Source organism: Dipodomys ordii, unplaced genomic scaffold, assembly GCF_000151885.1.
Source record: "Dipodomys ordii isolate 6190 unplaced genomic scaffold, Dord_2.0 Scaffold5, whole genome shotgun sequence".
Lineage (NCBI taxonomy): Eukaryota > Metazoa > Chordata > Mammalia > Rodentia > Heteromyidae > Dipodomys > Dipodomys ordii.
Window position 1 is genome coordinate 2,341,464 of NW_012267221.1, and position 26,906 is coordinate 2,368,369.

Sequence of the window (26,906 nt, forward strand, 5' to 3'; positions counted from 1 at the left end):
TATGCTAAGTTCTAAAATAGAGCTGATGAAAATGCTAATGAAATCAGAGTGTCTTAGTGCCTTTGCCTCAAAAGGCATCCCTACCTTTGGGAATCTGAAGTATGATTGAGATTATTTTTAAGTACGCAATTGGATGCCTCTGAGATTATTTTTGGATTCCAGACATTGGCTGTTCTACTTAATTTCATTGATAACCCTGTTCATAATCATTCTCTTCTCCCTTCCCCCCCCCACTTATACTTAGGATTTAATCCTCACAGCAGTGGGAGCTTAATGAAAATCTATGTATCTTTGGACTGTATGTTCCTAATTTGTAAAATGAAAAGAATGAATCCAGATAATCTCACTTGTTAGGTTGGAAATAATGTGACTTCTGTACCTGTTAGGTTCATCATGATAGCTACAGCTACTTTTCTTAATGACTATGACTATCCATTGATATGGTAGTTATTTTGATATAAGAAAATGAACAGATGAATAAGGTCTGTTTAGTGATCTTGAAGTTTCGTTTCTAAAATTCTATTCAGTTCTCACATGTCTCTCCTGGTCCACAGTTCCAGAATATAGCATACTTGTACAGCCAGGAAACCAAAAAATACATACTTCCTAAGCTCAATCTTGTCTTGGAACCTTTCCAGAGTCCAGACAGTGTTTTGTCTAATAATCAGAACAAGACAACTCAGCAGACACAAGATAGATGAGTCCAGTGTTAACTTTATTAAGGTGCCATCCCTTTTCATTTCATTTATCAGAATCCCTAGGTATGCCTTAGAACAAAGGTGTTCAAGAGACTGAACACAAACCCAACAGGGTTGAGATAATATCTGTAATTATTATGTTTCAATTCAAAAGAATAATAAATTAAAAAATACAGTTGAGGCAGAGTATATGAAATGTATTGACTTGGCTATCTACTTTTATTTTGTCCCCTAGGGACTTCTTTTCTTCCTACTCTGACTTTTAAGACTTTTACAATAGCCATTCTTTTTGGAATAACTGTCCTGGAATTTCTGGAAACTGTTGAACATAAAATGTCAAAATATATGAGTTGCAGCGGCAAGAATTGTCACAGTTAAGAAAACATTTGTTTGGGGTGTTGATAATTTTTTTCCCATCAAGCACAGGCTTAAAATCTTTTACATCTCTCAGGACAAAAGTTGGCTTAGAAGTTTGGAGGAAGAACTGCTTAGCTCTCACTTTGCAGGGAGCCCAGACAGACAGACAGACAGACACAAACATACACAATTACTCCTTCACAGCTCGCTTGGGTCTGGGCACAGAAGATGATGGAGAAGACAGTTCTGCCATGTTCCTGAGCTATTGGCCCTGTAGTGTTTTCCCACTCGGAGCTGTGAGTTCCACATGAAAGACATGGACATTCTTTACTCATTTTCTTTCTTCTTTTCTCCTTTCCTTTTTCCTCTCTTCTCTTTTCATCCTCTCTTCCCTCCCTTTTTTTCTATTCTGACCTTGAACTTGAGATCCTCTGCCTCAGCTTCCCAAGTGCTGGGACTTCATTACCCTGGTCAGATGATGTTCTTTATCTTTCTTTAGATACATGGGACAGACTTCGTCAGACTTAGGAAGATACTTTCTTACTCTATTTCATTCTGGGCCTGTTGGCAGAACAAAAGTGAATGTAAATGCTTGCAGACTTCTCTCAACCAGTGTCTCCATGCCACTGAATTTATAAAAAGAATGTAATGATAGTCCATGTTGGTAGGTAAAGCTTTAGCACTCAGAAATACAACTACCTTAGCAGGCATCCCTAAGGGTAGGGTTACGTGACACTTGTAGATTTTCTAGTTGTTAACTTAGGCTTTGCTTTGTTCTGATTGCTGTTGGAGTCATTATTAATAAATACTGTTGAATTATTGTAAGAGGATCAACGCTACGTTTATTATGTTAAAGTACTTGGCACTGTCAAGTATACTTCAAACTTGCTACCGGTTTTCAGGAATGATACTTGATTTCATTTTTCTTAGCTCTCAAAAGTCTATTGAACAAAAATGGCTCTGTGAGTTAATGACAGCAGTAATGACGCAGGTGGGCAGGGCAACTATACTGTGGGCCGTTGAAAGCCATAGAGTCATTGTCTTGAATCTACGGAAAACAGGTGTTTATGGCTGCATTCTAAACAGGCTTCTTGTCTTCTTGTGAGGTGTTAGGCTGCCCTCTGCTGGCTAAATGTAGTATACATACATGGCTTCTTACTTATTTGGTCCATTGCTTGTCTGGACCATATTTGCATCTTAGCATAATGGGTTTCCTTCCCAAATATTTGCCATCGGTTTTTGTGTCCACTGGAACTATGAATTGTAAAACCAAATATATATCATGCAGGAATTCTGACTGTCAGGATCTTCCTCTTCTAAAGGTTAGTTTGGATTGTTGATTTCAGGTCTTAAATCATGCTTGGAAAGAAATGCAAAGCAAGGAAGCAATGGATTTGATGCATTGGATTCATAAGCATTAGATTAGTATTCTTCTTTCACTTACTGCATATAGAAACATTCAAGGCATAAGATTGCTCTTCTACCTGAGTTAGCATACTGGAGATTGTAATTGCAGTTTTGATTTGTTTTTATAGAGATTAAGAGTCACCCATAGTATTATTTGGCCTTGTTATTATAGAGGCACAGGGTTTAAGATAATGATTGTTTCTGAAGTTGTTTCCTTTAAAAAAATCTTCACTATATTTTCTCCCCATGTCCTGTTCCCCCCCCCCAAAAAAAACAATTGCAATGAGAAGCCTAGTTAATTGATGATTAAATTGGGTAAAGGTTTATAATTGGAAGTTTCACCTGTGGTTTCAGAGAACTTGGGGTCAAGTCCATTATACTTTTCATAGGTCCAATGATGAGATTCTTAACTTGAAATCTTGGATATCTTGAGGCTCTGCAGTCAGGCTTCAGAGGCTCTGTGAAGCTCTGGAAATTGTAGGTGACAGATGTGTGTTCCCTCTTGTGCTCAGTTGGCAGATGTGAATGGAGTCATTGAGGAGGAGTTCACCATGGCCCGTCTGTACATCAGCAAGATGAAGTCAGAGGTCAAGTCCCTGGTGAACCGCAGCAAGCAGCTCGAGAGTGCCCAGATGGATTCCAACAGGAAGATGAATGCCAGTGAGCGGGAGCTGGCAGCATGCCAGCTGCTCATCTCCCAGGTGGGTCACCTTTCCTTCCTCATTCACAATATGTTCTCTTGAGTTCTGCTTCCTCTGTGAGCCCTTACTGGCACTGCAGGAGTAGTTTATGCAAAGGCTAGGGTTGTTCCTTTGCTGTTTTTGTTTATTTTGAGACAAGGTGTTACTGTGTAGCCCACGCTAGCATCACCTTCCTGCCTCGGCCCTCTGGCATTATAGAGTTGTGCTACCGTGCCTGGGTTGTCCAGGTTTATTCTTAAGGCAATATTATGCTAGGTGAATACTAGAAATTTTTGTAAGTTCCTTCTTTGTCTTTTTTTTAAATAGGATGTGGCTATATATCTCTGTTTACCTATGCATGGATAGAAGTATATAGTCCCAGATTGGGTAGAATCTCCAAAATACGTTATCATCTAATCTAACATACGTTCATATTTAATCTCTACCACAAGTACAATTTAAGATGGGAAAATAGAAACCATTGCTGCTGCTGCTGCTGCTACCATTACTAATAGTAGCAGCAGGTAATACTTTATTGAGTGCTTGCCATGTACCATACACTGTGTTAAACACTTTAGATGCATTTTCTCACTTGGTCCTAAACAGACCCTGGCAGGCATGTTTTATTTTTGTTTCTCTTTGCCAGATTAGGAAACTGAAACTGAGGTTAAATATTTGTTCAGATACATACAGTCAGTGAGTGGTGATAGAGCTGAGACACAGACCAAAGTCAGGATGAGCCCAAAGCCCATGGCTCCATGGGACTTTCAAGCCCAAGGGAAGGTTTCATGTCAGCAAAGCTAGTTACTCTTCTTCCCAAGGGAATAGCAGTTTTATTTCACTAAGATAGTTTCAGTAGACAGGCACCCCATTTCTTGGGTGGTTATTGATGCCTGAGCTTGCTGCATAAGTTTGAGGTTTTTTTTGTGAGTGTTCTAATTGAGTGCTGTTCACTACCTTATGTCAGACATGAAAAGCAGCTTAAGTTGCTTGGAGAAAACACATACCAGCATGGACTGGGGTGTCAAACAATACAAGAGACAGACAAAAACGTATTTCCTTCAATCATGCCTTTAAGCACAGTAATAAGTAATCATGGAAACATCTCCAATCTGATTGTCTAACATGGATCCAGCAGGTTCCATTTTATATTTAACATAATAAACAAGAATGTATCGAAGGGACTGTTCACAGTGAAGTTGATAAACTTGTATTGTTGCTAAAAACATAGTTGGCTCAGCCCTTTTGGAAAAATTGCAAATACAAAACCATAGACATGTAAGCATGTTGTGGTCCAATTATTTCTCTCATTCTATTCTCTTCATACTGTTCTTTTATTGGTAATGAGATGGAAATTTTTTCTTTCTTGTGGTATTATTATATGTCAGTTAAAAATGTTAAAAGCTGAGTTCAAATCCCATGGCTAACAACAAAAAAAGAAAAAAATGTTAAAAGCTTTGGCATAATATGTTGACTAGTATTACTTTACATTAAAATCAAATAAATTACCCAAATATTTATTGCTAGACTAATGAAAAAGTTATGTGGAAGAATATCATGCACATCTTTAAAAATCCATACTAGCCACTTGGAAAGTATAGTTATATTGAGTTAAGGGAAAATGAAAACGCTGAGTTATGTCTGTGCTGTGCTGTATGCCTTGTAAAATGTCCTATAGCTAAGACCAGGAATATAGGGGCAAGGGTTGGTAAGTTAGAGGGCCTTGTGGATGACATTTATACCACCTTTTCTGAATTTTTATAACTTACTATCTGATCATTATATGTTATCATTTATAAGAAGGCATTTTTATAATTTATAAAAGTCTAAAAGAGAAATGATAATCATTAGGAAACAATGTACCTCAAATCCGATTTTTAGATGACCTCTGACACAGTAGCGTGAGTCTTGAGCAGTCCCACCCCTAACCATTGGGGGCCAAGGTCAGGATAGGAGTGGAAGCCCTGTGTCCTTCAGCCTGGCATCCTCTCTCTCTAACAGGATGCACCAGCTCCTTGACTAAGTCCCTTCTGCACCTCTGTGAACTGGTGTGTGATCATTGCAAGGGAACTTTGGGCTTTGATGTTGGGGATTGAACTCGAGGCTTTGCATGTACTAGGCAGATGATCTCCCACTGGGCTCTCACCCCAGCCCTCTGGCACACTGTGAGGAAGGCAACCAGCATGGGTATTGATCTCCACACTCAGTGAATGATAAAGGAGGGACGTGGCCTTCAGCAGAAGCTGTGGAGAATGAATCAGAGAAGCATGTGGAAGAAAGACAGGACTGTCTTACCTCTCAATTCTAAATCCCAGGCAAAGGGCAGAATATGCACCATTTGGTATTAGTCCTGAGGAAAAGGTGTGATCTGTTGGGTTTTCCTATTGGACTGTCCAAGGCAAGCCTAGGTGACCACTTGCCTAGGTGACCACTTGCCAGGCATTCACTCTTCCTTCTGATCTGTTTTCTTGTTCAAAGCATGAGGCCAAGATTAAATCTCTGACAGACTACATGCAGAACATGGAGCAGAAGAGGAGGCAGCTGGAAGAGTCCCAGGACTCACTCAGTGAAGAGCTGGCCAAGCTCCGAGCCCAGGGTAAATATTGACTACTTTGCAGGTGTCAAGTGTTTTGTCTAAGTCAGGCAGTCTCAAGTTGGCTGGAGTCCTAATGTTTAGTTTTTGTTCAATTAAAGCACTTTTAAGAGAACAATAGCATAACCGAAACAGGTAAGAGAAAAAAATGGAGAAAACTTAGGTAGTTCTCCTCTCCACAGTGAGTCTACCTATATTTCCATTTTCTCTTGGTCTACCTTGCTGCCCAGGCTAGAATCCTCGCCTCCAGCCAACCAACTGCACAGTGCTCTCTGGTCTCTATACAGGGAAATAAAGATTGCAGCTATGTCTGTCTGCAAAGGGCTTCACTCTCAGCTATTGTACTGAATCCTGAGGGATGACTTTAAAATTGAAATCGATCTTGTGCCAGAACTCATGTGTCTCCCCTTACCTTGCAGTTCTGCTGCTTTTAAAAGAATGTTTGATCTCCCATCCTAGTCTACCTGCTTGAAACTAACTTTTCCCTTTGACAAGTAGTACCAGAAATGTAGGGAAAACTTTATAAATATGAATAAATACAAGTGAAAACTCATAAACTAGAATAGAAATCCATAAACTAGAACAGAATTAAGAAAGTGCATCATAGTCAGGTACCTCTGTAATCCTAGCTACTCAGGAGGCTGAGATTTGAAGATCGCTGTCATGAGACTCTTTATCTCCAAGTAACCATCAAAAAAAATGGAAGTGGTGCTATGGCTCAAACTGGTAGAGTTTTAGTAGTAGAGTGATAGAGTGCTTAGGCCCTGAGTTCAACTAACAAAAGCAACATCAACAAAAAAGAAAGTGAATTGTGCAATGTGAGACTAAACACACTTTGCAGGTTGCAATGAAAAATTATTTGCCACTAAGGGCTGGTTGCTCAGACCTGTAATTCTAGGTACTAAGGAGGCTGAGATCTGAGATCTGAAGCCAACCTAGGAAGGAAGTTTGTGAGATTCTCATCAACAATTAGCCTGCCCCCTACCCCCCGCCCCCCAAAAAAGAAGCAAAAAGCTGGAAGTGGAGCTTCAGCTAAAGTGGTAGATGGTTAGCCTTGAGTGAAAAATCTAAGGGACAGCACCTAGAGCCTAAGTTCAAGCCCCAATACTGGCACACACACACACACACACACACACACCCTAACAATTATTACATACACACACACACACACACCTGACAATTATTACCCTTTTTAGAAAGCAATCTGAATAACTATACCACTTTTATACCTTCTTATCCTCAAATACTCATTTTAGATAAAAGGTAAACCACATGGCCTGGTGCTGATGACTCACACCTGTAATAATAGCTATCCATGAGTCTGAGATCTGAGGATCCTGGTTTGAACTCTGTCTGGGCAGAAAAGTTTTTGGACTCTAATTAACCAGCAAAATGCCAGAACAGGAAGTGTGAGTAAGAAGCTCAAGAGGTAGAGTGCCAGCCTTGAGTAGAAAAAGCCAAGTGTGTGTGTGCCAGTGCGTGTGCATACACACACACACAACCACAAAGAATAGAAAAGCAAGCCATTTTAACAGTTAAATAAGCCCTGCAAAAGAACTTTTTTTTCCACAGAGGAGATGAAAGTAATGAAAGTGTGGAGAAAGACTCATGATACAATGTTGGGTGATGATTGCAATGAAGAATTGTATATTTATTGTGGTTATAACTATTACAATAAGTAGATTATTCCATCCTTAAAAATTACTATTTAAAATCAAAAATGATTTTGATAGTGTGTTAGGACAGTCAACGATGTTATCTTTTTTCATTCCCTTTGTGATTTTACCATTATTTGTGCAGTAAATACATGTTGTTTCAAAAGCAAAGACAAACTAAAAGAGAGCATACTCCCTTTGTAGTAACTTGGTACCATTTTCATTATGTGGGAAAGAATAGAGTGTACCACCAAAATCTGGCCCTGGGAAATAGCTTTTTTAAAAATGTTTTTATTGTGAAAATATTGTACAGAGGGGTTACAGTTACAGGAGCAAGGTAATGAGTACATTTCTTATCAAGCATTGCTGCCTCCTCATTTGTTTTTTCCCTACCATCCCTGCCCTCCCACCTCCTCAACTACATCCCCCCCCACACACACACCTAAATTGTAAAGTTTGTTTTCAACATAGCATCTTGTACATCTCACTGTTGCAATGGGTCCACCTGTATCCCTATTTAAACATTTTGTTTTTTAGGAAATCGTTTTTTTTCCCTCTTGTACATGGTTCCTGCAGTAATGGCACTGCCACCTGCAGTGAGGCCACTGAATAGAAATAAAACAGACTTGAAAGGAAGTGGAACTGGCCAGAGAGAAATCATCAATTAAATGTCACTGATTTGAACCTGCTTACTCCTTACCCCCCTTCCTCAACTCAGGCTGCCTATACCGCACACTTAGTGACCATTCCTGAGACAGGACTGCGGGCACCTGCCAGCCCTGCTCCACATGGGCCTCCTGGTGGACCTGGTATTTCCCTTGTTCTCATCCTTAGATTGTGGTCCTGCTCCAGATTCTTAGAAAATAAACAGCTTACCCATACCCATAGGAGATAAATGAGCACTTTCTAGAACTCTCCCAGGTGCATGAGCCCAAACACTAGCTTGCATTCACAGGGTGCCTTTTGATCTGCAAGGCATTGCTTACGTCATGTCCTCACAAAGGACAGGTGGGAAATAAGTTCCTAAGGTGTCAGGTGATTAGCGCCTGGAGGAGGACTTGGAGCGGGTGGGCTGTCTCCACCTAGCACGGTCTCCCTGCAGTCACATTTATCTCAGGGCTGTGGTCCAGATGACTAAGGATACCATAAGAAACGCTGGCGCCAGCTCTGGGCTTTTGGAGACCCTTTTCTTCATGTTGTGGTTGTCATTGGTGTTATCAGCTGATGTCCCTCCCTGTTATCATTTTTTTCTTGCCTTTTTTTTCTTTCAGTTTTTTTTGGGAGAGGGGGGGAGAGGGGTGAGTCCTACCAGCTAAATCATAAATCATCATTTATAATTCAAAACAGAAAAAATGCACGAAGTCAGTTTCCAGGATAAGGAAAAGGAACATCTCACGCGGCTGCAGGATGCCGAGGAAATGAAGGTATGTATTTAATCACTGCTTCCTCCCAAGTCCAGCACATGTTCAATGCATTGAAATCCACCTTTAAAAAAAATCTGCCTTCTACAAGATTTGTGTATGGCAGTGTAGGGAGAGGAAGATAGGAGAGACCACTGGTAGGCTTCAGAGCAGATCTCAAAGTGTGGCTGGGCATAGACATAAAATGAAGAGAGGACTGTACAGGATGTCACAGATAATGGCACCTTTCCCAGTCTTGATGAAGAGGAAGAGTAACACCTCTAATCACCACCCAAGCCAGTGATTACACATCGCTGCATTCTCAGGAGAGGTTTAACTTTGGTGGAAATGTTTTCTCTTCCTGGAATTGGAAGAAACCTTTTTCCTTCACTCTGTAAGCAAGGAACAGTTCATATTTGAGTTTCTACTTTAAACACACAGATATTTGTTGCTTACAAATAGACAGTGCAGGAAAAGTGACTTGGAAATAAAATGTGTAGGGGAATAGCATGAGCTGTATGCAAAGACTAGGGGCTGTGAGCTGGTGGCTCATGCCTGCAATCCTAGCTACTCAGGAGGCTGAGATCTAAGGATTACATGAAAAAACAGCCTGGGCAAGAAAGTCCATGACTCTTACCTCCAGTTAGCCACCAGAAAGACTGGAAGTGGCACTGTGGCTCAAAGTGATAGAGCTTAGAGATAGCGTCTAGACCCTGAGTTCAAGCCCTATGATTGGCAGAAAAAGAGACAAGGGATTTGTATTCACTTTTGTTAGATTGTGACCCTCATTTGGCAAAATCCCCACAGTTAAAGCTTGACCCACACGCGCCTTTGTTCTAGCCAACAGAACGCACGGGTCCTCTCATTTCAGAGTACTTAGAAAGTCATCTTGCATCTGCAGTGGGCAGGGTAGGAGCGTATGTCAATTGAAAAGATGAGAATGTGAGGTCACTCGGATAGTAAGAGGCCCATCCCTGCTAGGTGACCAGTCACAGACTAACTTTCTATTTAATCGGTAAACTGATTTGTTCCTAGGGACCAAGTTGATTTTAGAACAGATTCTCAGGCTTCATTGTGCCAGTAAGGCAGGCCTGGGTGCTGGGGCATGAGATCCAGAAACGCCCTTAATTTGGGGATCTGACATCTGAGGGAGGTAGGCCTGGATCCAGGGCTTGTCACTGAGTGGGCTGGGTGCCAACGAGTGGATGACACATTTCTCCTGGCCTGGCTCACAGAAGGCACTAGAGCAACAGATGGAGAGTCACCGGGAAGCTCACCAGAAGCAGCTGTCCAGACTTCGAGACGAAATTGAAGAGAAGCAGAAAATCATTGATGAGATTCGGGAGTAAGTTGGCTGGGGGCTTGTGGGAAGTGGGGGTGGACATGGCTCAGTCTTCTTGGGCCAGTCTGGAAGGATGTGGCTTTTAGCCAAGGGCCCTTGTCTCCTCATCCCATAGGCTCTAGAGCGCTCTCCACCCTGGTGGGCCGAGGGCTGGGCATGCTGCTTCTGAGTTCTGTTCTCCCATCTGGAGCCTGGCCTCCTGGAGCTCTAATGCTGCAGGTGGCAGCCAAGCCCAGCTGCCCTTCCTCAACACCCCTCCCTCCTCATCCTGGGGCAAGCTCACTCCACTGGTGACTCAGCTAGGCAGACACGTACCCCCAGGAATTGGGGAGATGGTCTGTATGCAAGTATAAGAGAAAAAAAAATTCCTACGTTGGGCTATCAGATCTGACCCTATCAGGAGTTTTCATAGGTTAATAAGCGCTCTGGAGAAGGTAGTTGCCACCTGGCACTGTCTCCCCAGCCCACTTGCGCCCTGTGCAACTACACAAGTGTCCTCAGGGACCCATGCTGTCATATTTCTCTGTTTGTGAAGAAGTTGGCAGCCTGTGGCACTGCTGCCAGGGCTGCTGCTGTTGCAGTTTAACTCAGAGCTGTTGGGGAGCCCCTCATGCCCCCCTCATTGACAACACAAAAGCTTCCTTTCTGGTCTTCTCCCGTGGGTTCTTCATGTTTTTGCATAATGGATCCCCTTGACACTCTGAACAGAAAAATATTTTTAAGTGCTCTGGGGTGAGGTGGGGAGGGGTGGCATAGGAGAAAACAACAGTGTGTTTGTTACAGAGAAACCCATTCAATTGCAATGTAGTTTCTATCCATTATCCTCAAATTGAGTACCCCCCCCCCAGCTCCCCTACTAGACCAGGGTTCCTACCCCTCTCACTTCTATCGGGGATGAAGAAGCAGATTTCTATATGGGAAGTAAATTTATTTACTTAGGGTCACATTGCTAAAGAGGAATTAGACTGGAGTTAAGAGCTCAATTCTCTGGACTACTGATCCGAATCTCTTCTCAAAGTAAGTGAGCTGCTCCCACGGTGCATTTGCATTTTAAGAGGAGAGCCATGTGGCAGGATGGGCTCCTTGCACCTAAGAAAAGCATTTACCATCTCCTGTACCCCTCTTCTGGACCCTCCCCCGTGCTATCACTGGCTTTGTGCTTCTCTCCTGGTCACTATTCTACTCAGCCACCCTCAGAAGATTCAGATGTCGGAGCCAGGAAGAGGGATGGAAGGAAGGAGAGAAAGAGGGAGGGTTTGTGAGACAGTTGGTGGTGGAGTCGCATCTTTGGAACTTGGGCCTTTCCAGTAGATACCAGGCTTTCATTCATGTAACATAGACATTGGTCCTTATAATCATTTAGGCATGGGTATGCAAAAGACTTTATAAATACTGATATAAATGTTGACCAAATGCCCCAGATGGTGAGTTTCTGTTTGTAATGAAGCCAGGACTCTCTACTCTTCCTAATTCCTTTCTCTGAATGCCTCCAGGAGGTGGGAACTGTCCCTGTGTGAGCTAGGCCTTTGGACCTGGGAGCTAGCTTCTCAACATCTTAACTACAGAGGAAGGGATGGCCAAATAAGGTTACCTGAGTAAGAGCCTGCCCCACTCTGCTGAGGAGGCAGAATTTCTCAAAGGGGGACTGACTGTTTTAAAACATCAGCCCTTTTCTAAGGTCATTATTTTCCCCTGAAGCTCTTGCACAAAAGCAACCTATAAATACATCCTCAAAGCCTTTGCTTCATGCATCTTAGATGCTTCCCAGAAATTAGTTTTCTCCTGGGCAGGGAAGAAGCTGTGAGGTTGTTCTCTGATCCTTCAGAATCCTCCAGAATTGCTGCTTTTATTGCACAGAACTAATGGGGCTGGAAGAGAACCATGGTTTTAGGTGGATGACTCAGAATTTCAGGCTGATTTGGAATATATTGCTTTTTCCTCTCAATTTCAGTTTGAATCAGAAGCTGCAACTGGAACAGGAGAAGCTGAGTTCTGATTATAACAAGCTGAAAATAGAGGACCAAGAGAGAGAAATGAAGCTGGAAAAGCTCTTGTGAGTGCACTTGAAATATTTCCTGATTCCTCTTACCACTGGGAAGTCTTTGAAAACCCTGCTTTTGTTCATTCCTAGATATTCTGGTTAGATTAGGTTTATTTCAAAGCAGACCATGGCTATTTGTGTGCTTGTGAGTTTGCTTTGTTGATTTATCCATAAGCGCAAATAGTGTCTGCCTAATTCCCTGATGGTGGCTTACGATTCCATTTATTTTTTTTTCAGATTGCTCAATGATAAAAGGGAACAAGCAAGAGAGGATCTTAAGGGGCTGGAGGAGACAGTGGTGAGTCGAGACATTTTTCCAACTCATTTCATCTGTTGAAGTGTTTATTCTACACATGTTATCAGTATGTTCTGTCTCCTGGCCTTGTGCTTGCTAGACAGGTGCTCTATCACTTTTTTGAGATAGGGTCTCCAGCTAACTGCCCATCTATCTACTGCTACCTCCTGCGTGGCTGAGATGACAGGCCTGAAACACCTTGCCCAGCCTTCCTGGATACCTTTTTTTTTTTGGCTGGTCATGGGGCTTGAACTATGTTCCTGGGCTCTGTCCCTCAGCTCTTCAGCTTAAGGCTAGCGCTCTACCTCTTGGGCCACAGTGCCACTTCTGGTTTTCTGAGTGGTTTATTGGAGATAAGAGCCTCATGGACTTTTATGCCCAGGCTGGCTTTGAACCATGATCCTCAGATCTCAGCCTCCTGAATAGCTAAGATTACAGGCATGAGCTACCAGCACCTGGCCTATGTACCTTTCTTAGGTACCATTTTAGATAGAAAATATCCTATGCAAAATAGGATTTCTAGAATTACTCCTGACAGAATCAGTCAATCATCAGTCCTTAGTGATGGTGTCCTAGAGACCCTAAGTAAGAATTGCGCCTAGTTGCAAATCATTGCCTGCAGTTCTATAGATTCTGCACTTCAGTTTATTTTCATTCAACTCTTGCCATATTTTCTTAGTACCTACTAAAGGCTGGAATTCTTAGAAGAATATGCTTACATACAGCCAATTCAACAATGCAGATAAGATCACTGCCTCTGTGAAACTTACCTGTAGCTGAGAGGCACGGTAAACAATAAGGAGGGAAATCATGCCCCTTTTATCTATGGTTGTCCTCTCCGAAGTCAACATACTCCAACAATAAAACTACAGTGACAAGAATTAGAGAGAGGGATCATACTGGCATTACTTTTATTATACAATATTATAATTGTTCTATTTTATTATTGTTGTTGTCCTCTTGTGCCTAATTTATAAAGTAAACTTTATCCTAGATATGTACGCATAAGGGGAAAAAGTTATGTATAAGGTTTGCTACTATCTGTGGTTCTAGGCACCTAGTAGGGTTTGGGAATGTTTCCCTCATAGCTAGGAGGGGGCTATTATTAGATAGTTATAGAAAGCTTGGAGGTGGTGGTTAGAAAAGGACCATGAGGAGATGATATTTGAGCAGGGATTTGTAGTAGGCGAAGAAGTATGTGGTGGGAGTATCTCGAGGTGAGCATTCTAAGCAGAGGCAATGGCTTGTAACCAGGCCCTGAGGTAGGCTGATGCCTGGCATATTGGAGCCCAGCAGAGAGGTTGTTTGTGGTTCTAGCTGAATGAAAGAGAGGTAGAAGGTAGGCATAAAATAGATACAGACCTGCAAAAGACTTGATCCATGCAGGGTTCAGACAGAGAGAGAAGTGGCAGACCTTGGCATGTCTCTGGAAGTGCTCTGTATTTGAAATCCTCGTTGGTGTCCTCCATCCAGTCTGGATTCATTGGCCTCAACCTGTCTGCCAGCTCTTGTTTCAGCTGCTTTCTGTATGGCTGCCTGGTTCTCAGGGTCCATGAGCCCTTCACCGTGAGCATTGGGCATGCCACACAGCGGCAGTTTAATGCATGCCATTCTCCCATGGGTGGGATTTGGTAACAGCATTTGTATTTGTAGGTCCCCAACAACCTGGGACCCCAAGCTGTGGGCATGACTCCCGAAGCCTGTGTGCGGGCTCCCGGGCTAGTTAGTATTTGTTGCTCTATGGAGCCAGGTTGAGGAAAGAGGACACAGCCCTTGAGGTCAGAGGTCAGATAGAGGGCTGATAGGAAGGTGGGCCCCTCCAGGGGGAAGGCTATGGGAGAAGGCAGCTGTGGAGACCCCAAAACAAAGCCATAAAATTACTGCATCTACATGTTTTACCAGAGAAGTGTGATACCCATAATTGTAGCTAATTATAGAAATTCAGTAAAATATTGAACATTAAATTTTTACTGTATTCTCGGCAGCCAGAGCTGAGTGATATTTCCGGATGTTTTCATCTTGTATCCCCACAATCCTCATGTACTCCCTCACCCGTCCCCCACACCCTGCAATTGCTCTACCTCCCCTCTGTCTCCCTCACACCCATAGCTCAACCCTGCCTCACACACCACATGTGTGTCCCACACTCAGACTCCCATCTGTGTTCACCCATCCACTGTCGTCCACACACAGGTGTTCAGAGGTTCACACACAGCTCACACCTCCTTGTATCACTGTACATCTACACGCTCATCATCATACTTCCTCGTTTACACAAGTTACTTGGGGGGTACTTTGTGCTCATCCCTTACCCATTTCTACACTCCCTTGCATGTCATTTGCATGCTCACTCAGTATGCTTCCCTGACACACCTGCATGTGATCACAATGACACACTCACACAGGTCAGTCGCACACTCATTCCCACCTGTGCTCACCTGTGCCAAACCCAGGCGCATGCGCATGCTTCCGTACTCACATGCCTCTCCCACTCTGATCCTCACCAGCTCCTTTGCCGTTTTCAATGCTTGGATGACTTGGGTTTATTTTCATCACTAGATTCCTCTGTCTAATTATATGGTGTTCTGCCTTCCCCGGCACGAACTGGTCACACACATGTCCATCTTACACCCAATGACTGGTCCACTGACTTGTGGCTCCTCATCCTCTCTCTTCCTTAACACCCACATGCGCCACACACAACACACACACAAATTTATATTCAAGATTGGCATCCTCCAGTATGTGTGGTGGGTTTGTTTGTTTGCCAGTCCTAGGTCTTGAACTCAGGGCCTGGACATTTCCCCTGAGCTTTTTTGTTTTTTTTGTTTTGTTTTTGTTTTTGCCTTGAACCAAGCTCCCTGTCCTGCTGGCTTTTTTTGCAATTAATTGGAGATAAGATCTCTTGGGCTTTCCTGCCCAAGATGGCCTCAAACCACAATCCTCAGATCTGAGACTCCTCTGTAGCTAAGGATTGTGGGTGTGAACCACTGGTGCCTGGCCTCCTATGTGTTGTTTTAGTCTCGGATGCTCTCTCTCAGGTTGTAGACACTGCCCTTGGCTGCCTCTTCTTGAGGCCTCCTGGCATAAGGCCTGCTTTGCCTCTTTAGTGTTGAGGAAGGAAGGGACAGGGCCTGGCACCCATGGGTTAGAGTTTGAGGAGTCAACTGCAGACTGGGCACTTTGGTGGGAATTATCAACTGGCCATCTACGTGTCCCTGAGCTCTAGGTAGTCACCTTGCTCATGCAGTGCACTGTGCCATAGGTCATGGTGGGCTGGATCCTGCCTCCAGCCGTGCTGACACCTCTCTAGTCCTATCCTCACTGTCCACTGTCATGGACGATGAGCCTTGAGCTTTGGCCCAGGGATCAGCAGCCTGTGGCAGGAAGAGATCTGAGAGAAGTGAGCCAGGGTGATGAGGAACAGGAGAAAGGAAAATCACCACCACAGGAAGTCAAGTGGTAAATGTGCATAAACTGCTTTCAGTGTCTTTGACTGCCCCTCCCAAACTGTTGATAAACACCCGAGAAAGGTGCCAGGCTCGGGACTCTGTATTGAGTAACACTGTATCCCAAGGAAACACCGGTCCCTGGGTGAGGTATCACACCTTCTCATTTCCCTCGTGTGGCTGTGCTTTTCCTGTGAAAATACTGACGGTGATTACAGTTTAGTCAGTAATGAGATCTCTGAGGTGGCAGGCTACTCAGGGCAGTTGCAGGCATTAAGAAGAGCAGGGGAATGATCTCCCAACAGCAGGGGCCAGGGACAGTGTGTCTATATAATTGTGAGCACCAGTCCCTGCCGCCTGCCCGTGCTGAGAAGTAGCTCAGCCAAGGACAGATACCTCATGTTCATTATTCATAATAACAGACTTGCTTGGCTTCCTGCAGAAAGCGATTTGCCTCATTCGAGGATGCAATTGACTTCAGGTGCTTCTTATTTCAACACCAAATTGGACTCCGTAATAAGGCCTTAAATTAACAGAGATTCCTTATTCTCAGTCTCTTAGTGTTTCCAAAGTGTTGTGCCTGTTTCTTCCTTTTTAAGATGAGAGTGTGGGAATTGCATTCCCTACCATTCTGTGGTAGGTCAGTCTAGACAGATTGCAACCCTTGTGTTGGTGAGTGAAATCTGCCCTACTCCTCTTTAGGAAAGTAATATGGAAGAAACATACATACCTCTTATAATAAATATATGATAACTTGAACCCAAGGAAAACTTTTGAACTTCTGGTCTTGTTAGCAAAGGCCATCGGGTTTGGTTTAGGCTTTTTGTCTTAGCTATATGATTCATAAAGCTTTATTCATAGAAAACAATTAGAATTGAAGGCAGGGAACCCCACAAAACATTTCTCCAAGAATTTTATTACAATGGAAGAAACAATATAGACCTAATGAAGTCATGGTGCATGGTATTCAATGTGAAACATGGGTAAATTCATATTAATAATGTTTATTGAGCACTTACAATGTGTTAGAAACTATCCTAAGTGTTTTCTAAGGATCATCTCATTTAGTCTGGACAATTAAAAACCATGCTTTTAATTCATATGTTAAAGCAGGTAAGCTGAAGCATAGGAAGGTTAGGTAATTGCTCACAATCCTTTGGATAAAAGGCTGAGAACTGCTGTACAGATGAGATGAGCTCAATGATTTAAAGCAAGCATGTGGGCTTAGACCAGCATGAAGGCGCGGTTAGGGTGAGAGAAATTACGGCTTTTAATTTCAACTTGTCAGTATTACATATAATGTTAACATGATAAATAAAAAGAAAACAAGGAGCTGAGTTCCAGTGGCTCATGCCTATAATCCTAACTACTCACGAGGCACAGATCTGATCATCATGGTTCAAAGCCAGCCTGGGAAGAAAAGTCCATGGGACTCTTTATTTCCAATAAACGACTCAAAAAAAAAAAGCCAGAAGTGGAGCTGTGGCCCAAGTGGTAGAGCAAATGAAGTTCAGGAATAGCACTTGGGCCTTGAGTTCAAGTCCCAGGACCAGTCCAAAAAAAGAAAAAAAAAAGAATGAAAGTAAAGGAAAGGTAAGTGGAAACCATTTAGAGGCAACATAGCTTACTTGGAAATTTTTGTGAGATAATTTGAGCAAACTGGTTCCATCAAGAGTGGCACAGAGACCAGGTAATCCTAGCTCTTCAGGAACCAAGATCTGAGTTCCAAGCCAGGAAAAGCGCATGAGACTCTTTCTCTCCAATTAACTACTAACAAGCCAGAAGGAGAGCAGGGGGTCAAGTGGTGGACTGGCATCCTTGAGCGAACAACTTAAGGGACAGTACCTGCTCTGAATTCACCCCATTGACTGGCACAAAACCAACCAACCAACCAACAAAAAAGCCCTTGCACTGTGAGGTGCTGCTGTGGAGGGAGAGGTGTGATGTGCTGGGCAAGTCACAGGAGCCACCAACAGAGACAATGCTGGGCTCCAAAAGCAAGTTGGAAAAATCTGGGGCAAATGTGTCCCAAGTTCAGTGTCTTCTCACTGAAGTGGCATTAAAGAAAACCCAATTTTCTTTTCCAGTCTAGAGAGCTGCAGACTCTTCATAACCTCCGCAAGCTCTTTGTCCAGGATCTGACCACCCGAGTGAAAAAGGTGAGTTTCATTGTGTCTGAATGAGTCTGAGAAGAACAGAAGAGACGGCTGAGAGAATCATTTTCAGTTGAAATATTACCTGCTTAAACTGGGGCTGGCAGTACTTAAAAAATTAATTACTTCATACCAGAGAATGTTATTAAAAGAATGTGCTAGAGGCAAAATTACTTGGGAACATTCTCCCATCTGATTTTTCCTTCTTAGTAAAAGGAAGCTATAGTGCTTGCTCTGGCCTTCCTTTGCATTAAGCATATATTTATTTGGCCCCTTCTGAACGCAAACTATGTGCTTGGCACAGAATGGTCTTATCCTCAGGCAGTGTTGGTCTTGCAGCTTGATGTCAGTTGGCCAAGGCCATCGGGAGGCTATTAGGGGCTGGGGACAGAGCCAGTGAAGTGGGTCAGTATCTATTCCCTCCTCCCCCCTCCCTTCCTCCCTTCCTTCCTCCTTTCCTTCCTTCTTTCATTCCTTCTTTCCTCTTTTTTTTCCTTTTGTGATGTTATCCTGGATTACTTACTCACAGCTGGCACTCTCCCTACTTGAGCCACACCTCTGACCCAGCATTCTGCTGGTTAATTGGAAAAAGAGTCTCCAAGTTTGTTCTGTTCTGGCTAGCTTTGAACTTCAATCCTGAGTAGCCAGGATTATGTATGCAAACCACAGGTGCCTAGCTCCCCCATCCTCTTTTCCCACAAACCTTACATCATGGGTAGTCAGGATTCTTCCAAGTTGTGGAACGAAGCTCAGATACTAAGGTGTTAAGATGACATTGTATCAGATTTCGGGGAGGGGGGGAGAGCCAGATCGGTTTAGAATGCAGGTCTGTGGGTTTCTCTGTTTCTGAGCGTCTTTGGTCTTCATGTTATATAGTAATCTTGGGGAGATTCCACATTGGGACTCCCTGGGCAGCTTGCAGAAGTACAAGAGGTGATGGCAGCCAGAGAGCAACTGCTGCAAAACATTTGAATACGGAACAGTGGGTCGTAGGCGAGATATGACAGGGTCAAAGGTGAATGTATGTTTGAATGTATATATCTATTTATCCTTCATGCATATGTAAGTTTGAAAGCTCAATGGGAGGGGGCCAAATGTAGTAAAAAGAGGAGGTCATTGATGGAGTCTGGATTGATAGAGCTCAGGATCAATAACATGATAGATATACTACTTGCTAAGAAGAAAAGGTTCATTTTTCCCTAGAAGTTAGTTTGAGAGCCAAGTATTTACAAGGAGCTGCATGTCTGTGGAAACAAGCCATACTTAGATCCTCAGTTAATGTGGAGGCTTGGTCCTTAGTGAAAGAGGGAAGAGAATAGAGAAGACTTAGGGAGGTTCAGGCAGCTATGGTGGGCATTTGCTGGGAATGGGCAAGTAGGTCGCTGAGCAGTAGTATGTATGTCAAGCTGAAACACAGAGCATGAATTTGGCTTGGTGCCTGACAACATTAGAACGGTCCAATGAATTTAAAATCCCGGGAATGCAAATTAAGAGAGAAAGTAGAGCATAATGGGATAGCAAAGTGATCAAGGCAGTAGATAAAGAACACAATCAACAAATGCACATGAGTGTGGGACCTGGACCAGGTAGGAGAGTGAGGCCCTGCAAGGAGAGACTAGAGAGAGGAAGGATACCTGATGAGAGTTGATGACAAGAACCGAAAAGAGGAGGAGGAGGAGGCTTAAGAGAGGGTTAGGAGCTCAGACTTCCCTGACTTCCTTGATAGAAAATCCTTGTGATCTACTTTTAGACCAGTATGATTTTTGTGTATATGTGTGTTTGTGTGTGTGCAATCCTGGGGCTTGAATTCGGCCTGGGTGCTGGCCTTGAGCTTTTTTGCTCAAAGCTAGCATTCTACCACTTGAGCCACAGCTCTGCTTCTAGCTTTTTGGTGGGGAATTGAAGATGAGAGTCACGGACTGGGCTGCTTGGGCTGGCTTCCAACTTCAGTCCTCAGATCTCATCCTCTTGAGTAGGGAGGATTACAGAGGTGAGCCCCTGGCATCCAGCAGCAAGCTGAGTTTTAACCAAAGATTCTTAGGGGATCCTATTGCAGGCTCCAGTTTTAGAACCTGTGTTTGAGAAGCTTCCGTTTGAAACTGAAGAAATGGTCATAAAACCATTACTCTTCAGAATGGGGTGAAAAGCCGGGCAGTGGCTCACACCTGTAATCCTAGCTACTCAGGAGGCTGAGATCTGAGGATCACAGTTCAAAGCCAGCCCAGGCAGGAACATCTGTGAGACTTATCTCCAATTAACCACCAGAAAACCAAAGTGGCGTTTTTGCTCAAATGGGAGAGCGCTTGCCTTGAGCTGAAGAGCTCAGGAACAAAGCCCAAGCCCAGGATTCAAGCCCCAGGACTGAAAAAAGAAGGAGGTGAAGATCCCTTCTATAATCATATCAAGCAAATGTGTTATGCAATTTTTGGATCCAGGATCTGTTCACACATGTATTTTCTGCAGTATCTATCTGCACCACCTTGCTTGTCAAAAGTGAGTGTTTTTGCCAATTTCAAGATCTGATAAATTTCAAGGATTTTCCCAGCACCTGGATCCTGTGACTGGGTTGAGACTGACTCACTGAGCCGTTGCCAAGAGAAGGACAAAAAAGGCCATTAACACTAACTGGTGGCAGTGTAGACACTTGTCTGGGACCATGGGTGACTTCTTAACATGACTCTTGGCTTTATATTTACACAGTGGTTCTTTCTGAACACACTTTTCTTTTTTGCTAAGAAACTCTGTTTACCTACCTGCAGGGGGGAAAAACAGCCCCGAAAGTTTTTCTTGTTTAACTTTTTTTCTTTTCCACAATACTTTCAGTGCAAACTAGGGAAATTAATTGGGCCATTTGTTGATGTTAAACTTTTAGAACTTTATCTCTGCTTCTGGTTTACCTTTTGGTGGAAAATTTTTAAAGGACTTTTTACTATGTGGCATGCACATACTGGGCTGGGGTTGGAGGTGTGATGGCCACGCCCTGTTGGCACTCCATGTTTACACAGAGTGTGGAGCTGGACAGCGACGATGGAGGGGGCAGTGCTGCCCAGAAGCAGAAGATTTCCTTCCTGGAGAATAACCTAGAGCAGCTCACCAAGGTGCACAAACAGGTAGGAGAGCTCCGCTGGCTTCAGAGACCGCCCTTTCCTTCCTGGAAAGCAGCCTCACCAGGTGGGCCACAGTTTGGAGAGAAGGCTCTAAAGTTGATAGTAAAAGGGCTATACCTTGTCAGTGAATGTGAATGCTTACAATGTGAAGGGCGCTTACAATCCTAGTTACTTCTTGATGGGCATGGTGGCATGCCTATGTAGTCCCAGCTAGTTAGGAGGCTTACATGAGCCTACCGTGTGAGACCAGCCTGGGAAACATATCAAGAAATGATCTGGAAAAAAACTAACAATAAGAATCTTTTAGTAGTGATTTCCAAGAGTTTCTCTAATGGCAGCCAGCTATAAAGGATAGAGTGGGAGCTCTCTAAGTTTGGGGAAGTGAGGCATTCAGAACCCTATCTTTTCATCCTGCCTTTGCCCCAACCTTGGACTCCAGTTGGCCTGTTTCCTGTGATGCCCCTGAGGCCTTTGTGGCCTCCAAGAAACACCAGGCATGCCCATTAAGCTGGTTCAGGTCCCTTTCTCATTTTTTTCCATTGTTTTGTTTGTGTTTGCTTTTTACAACCAAGGGAGGAAGTAGACAGCTTCCTTCCATAGGTAGGAGAACAGGGATGTATCAGAACTAGTCCCCCTTGCCCTGTTGCCCTGTTCCTGGTGAGCTTGAGTACCCTCTCTGACCATTACCATGCCGTGACATGTCATCAGTGTCGCAGAGAGTGATAACCATTTTTACACACACACACAGACACACACAGACACAGACACAGACACACACACACACACACACACACACACACACGCACACACACCTCCCAAGCACTTAGGCAGGTCATTTGTCTTCATCTTTCCTGAATGCTGGCATACTCCTTACTCTTTGGGATGGGACAGAAATGGTCCGACTGTTTGGACCGCATGGCCACAGGGATGTAATTTCCTTTGACATGTTCTTTTTCAACCTGCTAGTGAATGGCATTTTCCCCTAGAGGCAGGATGATAGATCAACACGGTTGAAGTTATTCCAGCAAATGGTGAGAATTACATAGGCTGAAACTTTCAGGCAACTTGAAATTTGGCTTCTGCAATCCATTATTTTATTCATAGGCTCAAGGAATACTGATTAAAATCCTAATTTCTGCCAGGCAGCTGCTGTGGGGGGTCAGTAAAACAGGCCAGACTTGCAGGAGCTGGCTTTGATACCTTCCCAGTTTTCAAAATTTTCTTGATCTGCTTGGATCCTGACAATAGTGGCATTCAGTAGTTTCTTTGTTTTATAGATGTGAAACCCCCAAAAACATGTGGTACTCACATAATTTACACCAAGTTGGGTGGCAGGAAATAATGGGACTGACACTTGAGCCCACATTTCACCCAGGGTCAGCCTGTTCCTGTGGCTAGATGAGAAGAAACAAATACTCCCCTCTTTTTTTCTCTCAGCCTTTGTATCTGTGACTGGGCAGGATCCCAACACAATGCCAATGTAGACTGATGTTGCCATGAAGAAGCACCATAGAAAGTTCCAGAACATGCATGTGTTTCATACCCTGCTTTTGAGCGGACTTCAAATTTCTGTTTTCTCATGTTAATCACACTTCTCATGCACCAACAAAACAGGAAATAAGTCTTGCCTCAAAGTTTTGTGAGGCTAGAAATAGTCTTTAAATTTACATCTTTCCCACTCCCCAATTTCGCATCCAGTTAACACAGCAAACTAGAGTCTCAGGGCATAGGATTTTTCCTTTTCTTTACCACTCACTGAGTTTCACTTGTTCAGCTGTTGCTCACTCTCATGTGGCTATCCAGCCGGCAAGTGGTAACTGTGGCCCCCTTCGCCCCTCTTGGACAGCTGGTCCGGGACAACGCCGACCTGCGCTGTGAGCTGCCCAAGCTGGAGAAGCGACTTCGCGCCACCGCTGAGCGTGTCAAGGCCCTGGAGAGTGCACTGAAGGAGGCTAAGGAGAACGCCATGCGTGATCGCAAACGCTACCAGCAGGAGGTGGATCGCATCAAGGAGGCCGTGCGAGCCAAGAACATGGCCAGGAGGGCACACTCAGCCCAGATTGGTATGCACAAACCCTCAGTGATCCATGAGCGGGGACCTATAGGACCCCCTCCACTAAGATCCTGCTGATCTGAAAGGTTGCAAACCTGCAGAACTTGGCCATCACAGCCTCTCATGCTCATCCATGGGAAGCACCTGCTGCCCCATCCTGAGACATGCCCCTTGCCCTGGGCTCTTCAGAGCTGGAGAGCTGGGCCAGAGAAGCCAGCTGGCTTTGGAGGAAAAGGTCTGGCTAGAATCAGAGCCACACTCTTGGGAATATTGGCATACATATTCTCAGCAAAGCCTGCAAGGTTCCTTGTGTTCTGCTCCCAGCAAAACTATAAAGAAGCCAGTACAGAGCCAGGGCCCCCGGGGAAAGCTGCTTGCAAGTGCAGGTCTGGAATAGCCCGGGAAGAGCCAGGCTGGCAGTAGTGAGCGGGTGTGGCATCAGGCTGGCAGGGAGCCCTGGAGTTCCAGCCCCTAGAGGACCTACGTGGATAGATTTGGGCATTTTGCCTATTTATGGAAAGACAGTGTAGCTACTGAGTCATGGCCAGGTTAAAACCATCAGAATGAAAAGGGATTTAGAGATGTTCTCTGGAGAGGTTTTTTTTTTTAATTGAATACATGTAGTCTTACTTCCCATCAGATATTGCTGTCTTGTGATGTCTTGTGAGCCAGCGATTTGATGTTTCATTTAAAAATCCCTTAGATTAGTGATTCATTGAACCTATTAGATTTCTCACCCTTTGAGAATCTAGGGCAAATTGGACTCTGTCCCCAGAAAACTCAGCACAAGTAGAATTCTGCATCTGGTTTTAGGGATTATATAGAGTGCTGTGAAATCCATGGGTCACCTGTAGATCAACCACAGATTAAAATCCAAAGTCCTTTCCTTCAGATTCTTTCTTATTTATTTACCAAATGTGTGTGTACATGTGCATGTGCGTGTGTATGTGCCAGTGTAATACTGGGGCTTGAACTCAGAGCCTCACACTCTCTCTTGGCCTTTTCTGCTCAAGGCTAGTACTCTACCACTTGAACATACCTTCATTTTCTACTCTTTTTTAGTTTTTTTCTTTCCATATATATTTTTTATTGTAGAAATACTGTACAGAGGGGTTACAATTACATGAGTTACCTCCTCCTTTGTTTTTCCCCTACCATCCCTTCCCTTCCCACCTCCCCAACTCCTCCCCCCAACCCTGACATTGTAAAGTTCGTTTTCAACATAGTGTCTTATACATCTCATTGTTATAATGGGTCAACCGGTATCCTTATTTAAGCATTTTGTTATATCCCTTCCCCTCCTCAAATATAAAAATGTACATACAAGATGCAGGGCACTGGAATCAAATACAGTGAAAACAAGGGTTATACCATAGGGAAAGAACATACAAAAGGAACAAGAGAATCACATAGTGCATTATAAGTACATTAAAAACAATAGCAAGAAAGAAAAAACACTTGTGTCCCTGTCTTGGGGTTCATTTCACTTAACATCACCTTATATGGTCATGTACATGGCTTTTAACCTTTTTTACTTGTCCTAGACATGTACTAGTTATTTCAAGTAAGGGAAACCATGGGACCTATGTTTCTTTGGGCCTGGCTTACCACTTAATATAATTCACTCTTTACTTTTTTGCTGGTTAAGTAGAGATAAGAGTCCCATGGATCTTTTTTTTTTCTGCTCTACTGCTTTCAAACCGTGATCCTCAGATCTCAATCTCCTGAGTAGCTAGGATTATAGGCCCGAACTATCTGCACCCAGCTTAAACGTCGTTTTCTTAAAAATAAGTGGATGGTTAAGTTCTCTCTGCCCCCTGAACATGTAGGTACCATGGATCACTAACGGCACTGTGAAGAGGTCAGGCTTCCTGCTTTCAGAAGGGTTTAGGGATGTTGATAAGCACTGTGATTCTTGTCACCTGAGATGGTAGGTATTTGGGTTGCTGCTCCACTTCCACCTGAACGTTGTTTTCTCTCCTTTTGAATATAGCTAAGCCTATCCGCCCCGGACACTACCCAGCATCATCTCCAACAGCTGTTCATGCCATCCGAGGGGGAGGAGGCGGCTCTTCAAACTCCTCTCACTACCAGAAATAAATAGAGTGAGTTCCTGCTGTCTGGGGGTGGTTTCTCTTTGGGACAGTCCTGGGGCTTATTTGGAGGCAGAGTTTTCCACTTGAGCTCCATGCATGCGATCTTTTAGATGAGAATTGTCTTGGGACTCCAGACTTAGCCTGGGGTCCCCGCTGGGACATCTGGGGCTGGTTGGAAACCTGAGCCAGGCCTGGCCTGATCACCTCCAGGAACAGGTGAGGTGTGGAACATGACTCACCTCAGCTTTTCTTTCATCTGTGGGGCTCCCCTGTGCCGCCAACATTCAGAAGGGCATTACCTGCTTGTCAGCTGCAGTAACTGAGCAGGCAGAAGTGGGAGGTGGCTTCAGGTGTCAGCAACGGAACAGGAAGAGCCCAGGTTATTGGCTTATCTTTTTCTACTTACCATCTGACCCCAAAGAACATGGTTTTAAGGTAGTGTGCTCATTTACATTTATTTAGGTGGGTCTAGACGACTTTTTCTTCAATATGGTAGTCTCTAAGTCTCTCTGCCTATAACCCACATACCCAACGGCAGAATGAAAGTGCTCTATGTTTTAGGAAAGAAGAAAAAAAGCAGGATCTGAAGCTTATCCTTGGTGACTAAATAGAGAGGTTCCTGGGTAGCCTGGCAGACAGCAGATGGCCAGAAAGCTTTGTTTAGAAAATCTCTGACTGTGTGTGTAGATGGGGAACATCGTCTTTAGACTCTGAGCAAGGCAGGTGAACTTACACCTTGAGAAGTCTTGATGTTCATGGGTAATTGAACATGAAGAGCCCAGATTATTGGCTCTTCTTTTTCTACCTAGTATCTGCCCCGAAGAACAGGGCTTTAAGGAACTGTGCTCATTTACATTAGTTTAGGTGGGTCTAGACCACTTTTTCTTCAAGAACGAGACCTTTCTGCATTGGGGTAAGAGCTGGAGCCCTCACTCAGATGTGATGACAGCATTGCTAAGGCTCAGCAGAAAGCTCTGGAGATGATTTGGTGGCCGGTCCTGGCAAGCTCTCACTTGGACTTGGCAGCAGGCCACCTTGTTCATAACAATTGGATATTATGCCTTTGCTGTTGATGGCATGTTGTCAGTATTGCGGCTGATCTTTGAAGGGTCTGAACAATCATGTTGGGCAGTTTAGAGCAGATAAGCTTAGAAGCAATGGCCTCAAACTGCAGTGGGGGCTGGAGGTGGAGCTCAAGGGTGGACCATGTGCCTAGATGCAAAAGGCCTGAGATCTGTTTCTAGTACAAACATTCTCAGCACTGATAACGGTAGCTATCTATCAGCATCATGGTGGCACCAGGGGCCAGGCTCCTGGAGTAACTTGAGGGTTAGACTTGTCTTTACCATGAACCCTAGGCGGTTTGGATGTCCACTACAGTCAGAAAACTACTACTCTGCTGTTGCTGTGGCTTCCGTAGGATGGAAGTTTTCACCTTTCTCATGTAAAATAAGTCTGAGGGCTTCCTGTCAATGGAAACTTAATCTCTTAACTTTAGACTCACTTCCCTCCAGAAGATCACCTCATGGTCACAAAGTGACTTCTACACTTTCACCCCTCATGTCTATGTTTCAAAGAGG

General features: G+C 43.9%; 1 protein-coding gene across 1 annotated transcript in view; it reads left to right on the plus strand.

Annotated features, from left to right (window-relative positions):
- The window catches only part of Kif5c (kinesin family member 5C), a 159,662-nt gene that overhangs the window by 121,796 nt on the left and 10,960 nt on the right, over positions 1–26,906 (plus strand). The window contains exons 16-26 of the mRNA XM_013027945.1: positions 2,975–3,163; positions 5,621–5,738; positions 8,738–8,814; positions 10,026–10,135; positions 12,084–12,185; positions 12,411–12,471; positions 18,005–18,076; positions 21,076–21,180; positions 23,024–23,240; positions 25,224–25,335; positions 25,658–25,659. Of these exons, the coding sequence (XP_012883399.1) occupies positions 2,975–3,163; positions 5,621–5,738; positions 8,738–8,814; positions 10,026–10,135; positions 12,084–12,185; positions 12,411–12,471; positions 18,005–18,076; positions 21,076–21,180; positions 23,024–23,240; positions 25,224–25,330 (1,158 nt within the window). The 3' untranslated portion in view covers positions 25,331–25,335; positions 25,658–25,659. The remainder of the gene's footprint in view (positions 1–2,974; positions 3,164–5,620; positions 5,739–8,737; positions 8,815–10,025; positions 10,136–12,083; positions 12,186–12,410; positions 12,472–18,004; positions 18,077–21,075; positions 21,181–23,023; positions 23,241–25,223; positions 25,336–25,657; positions 25,660–26,906) is intronic.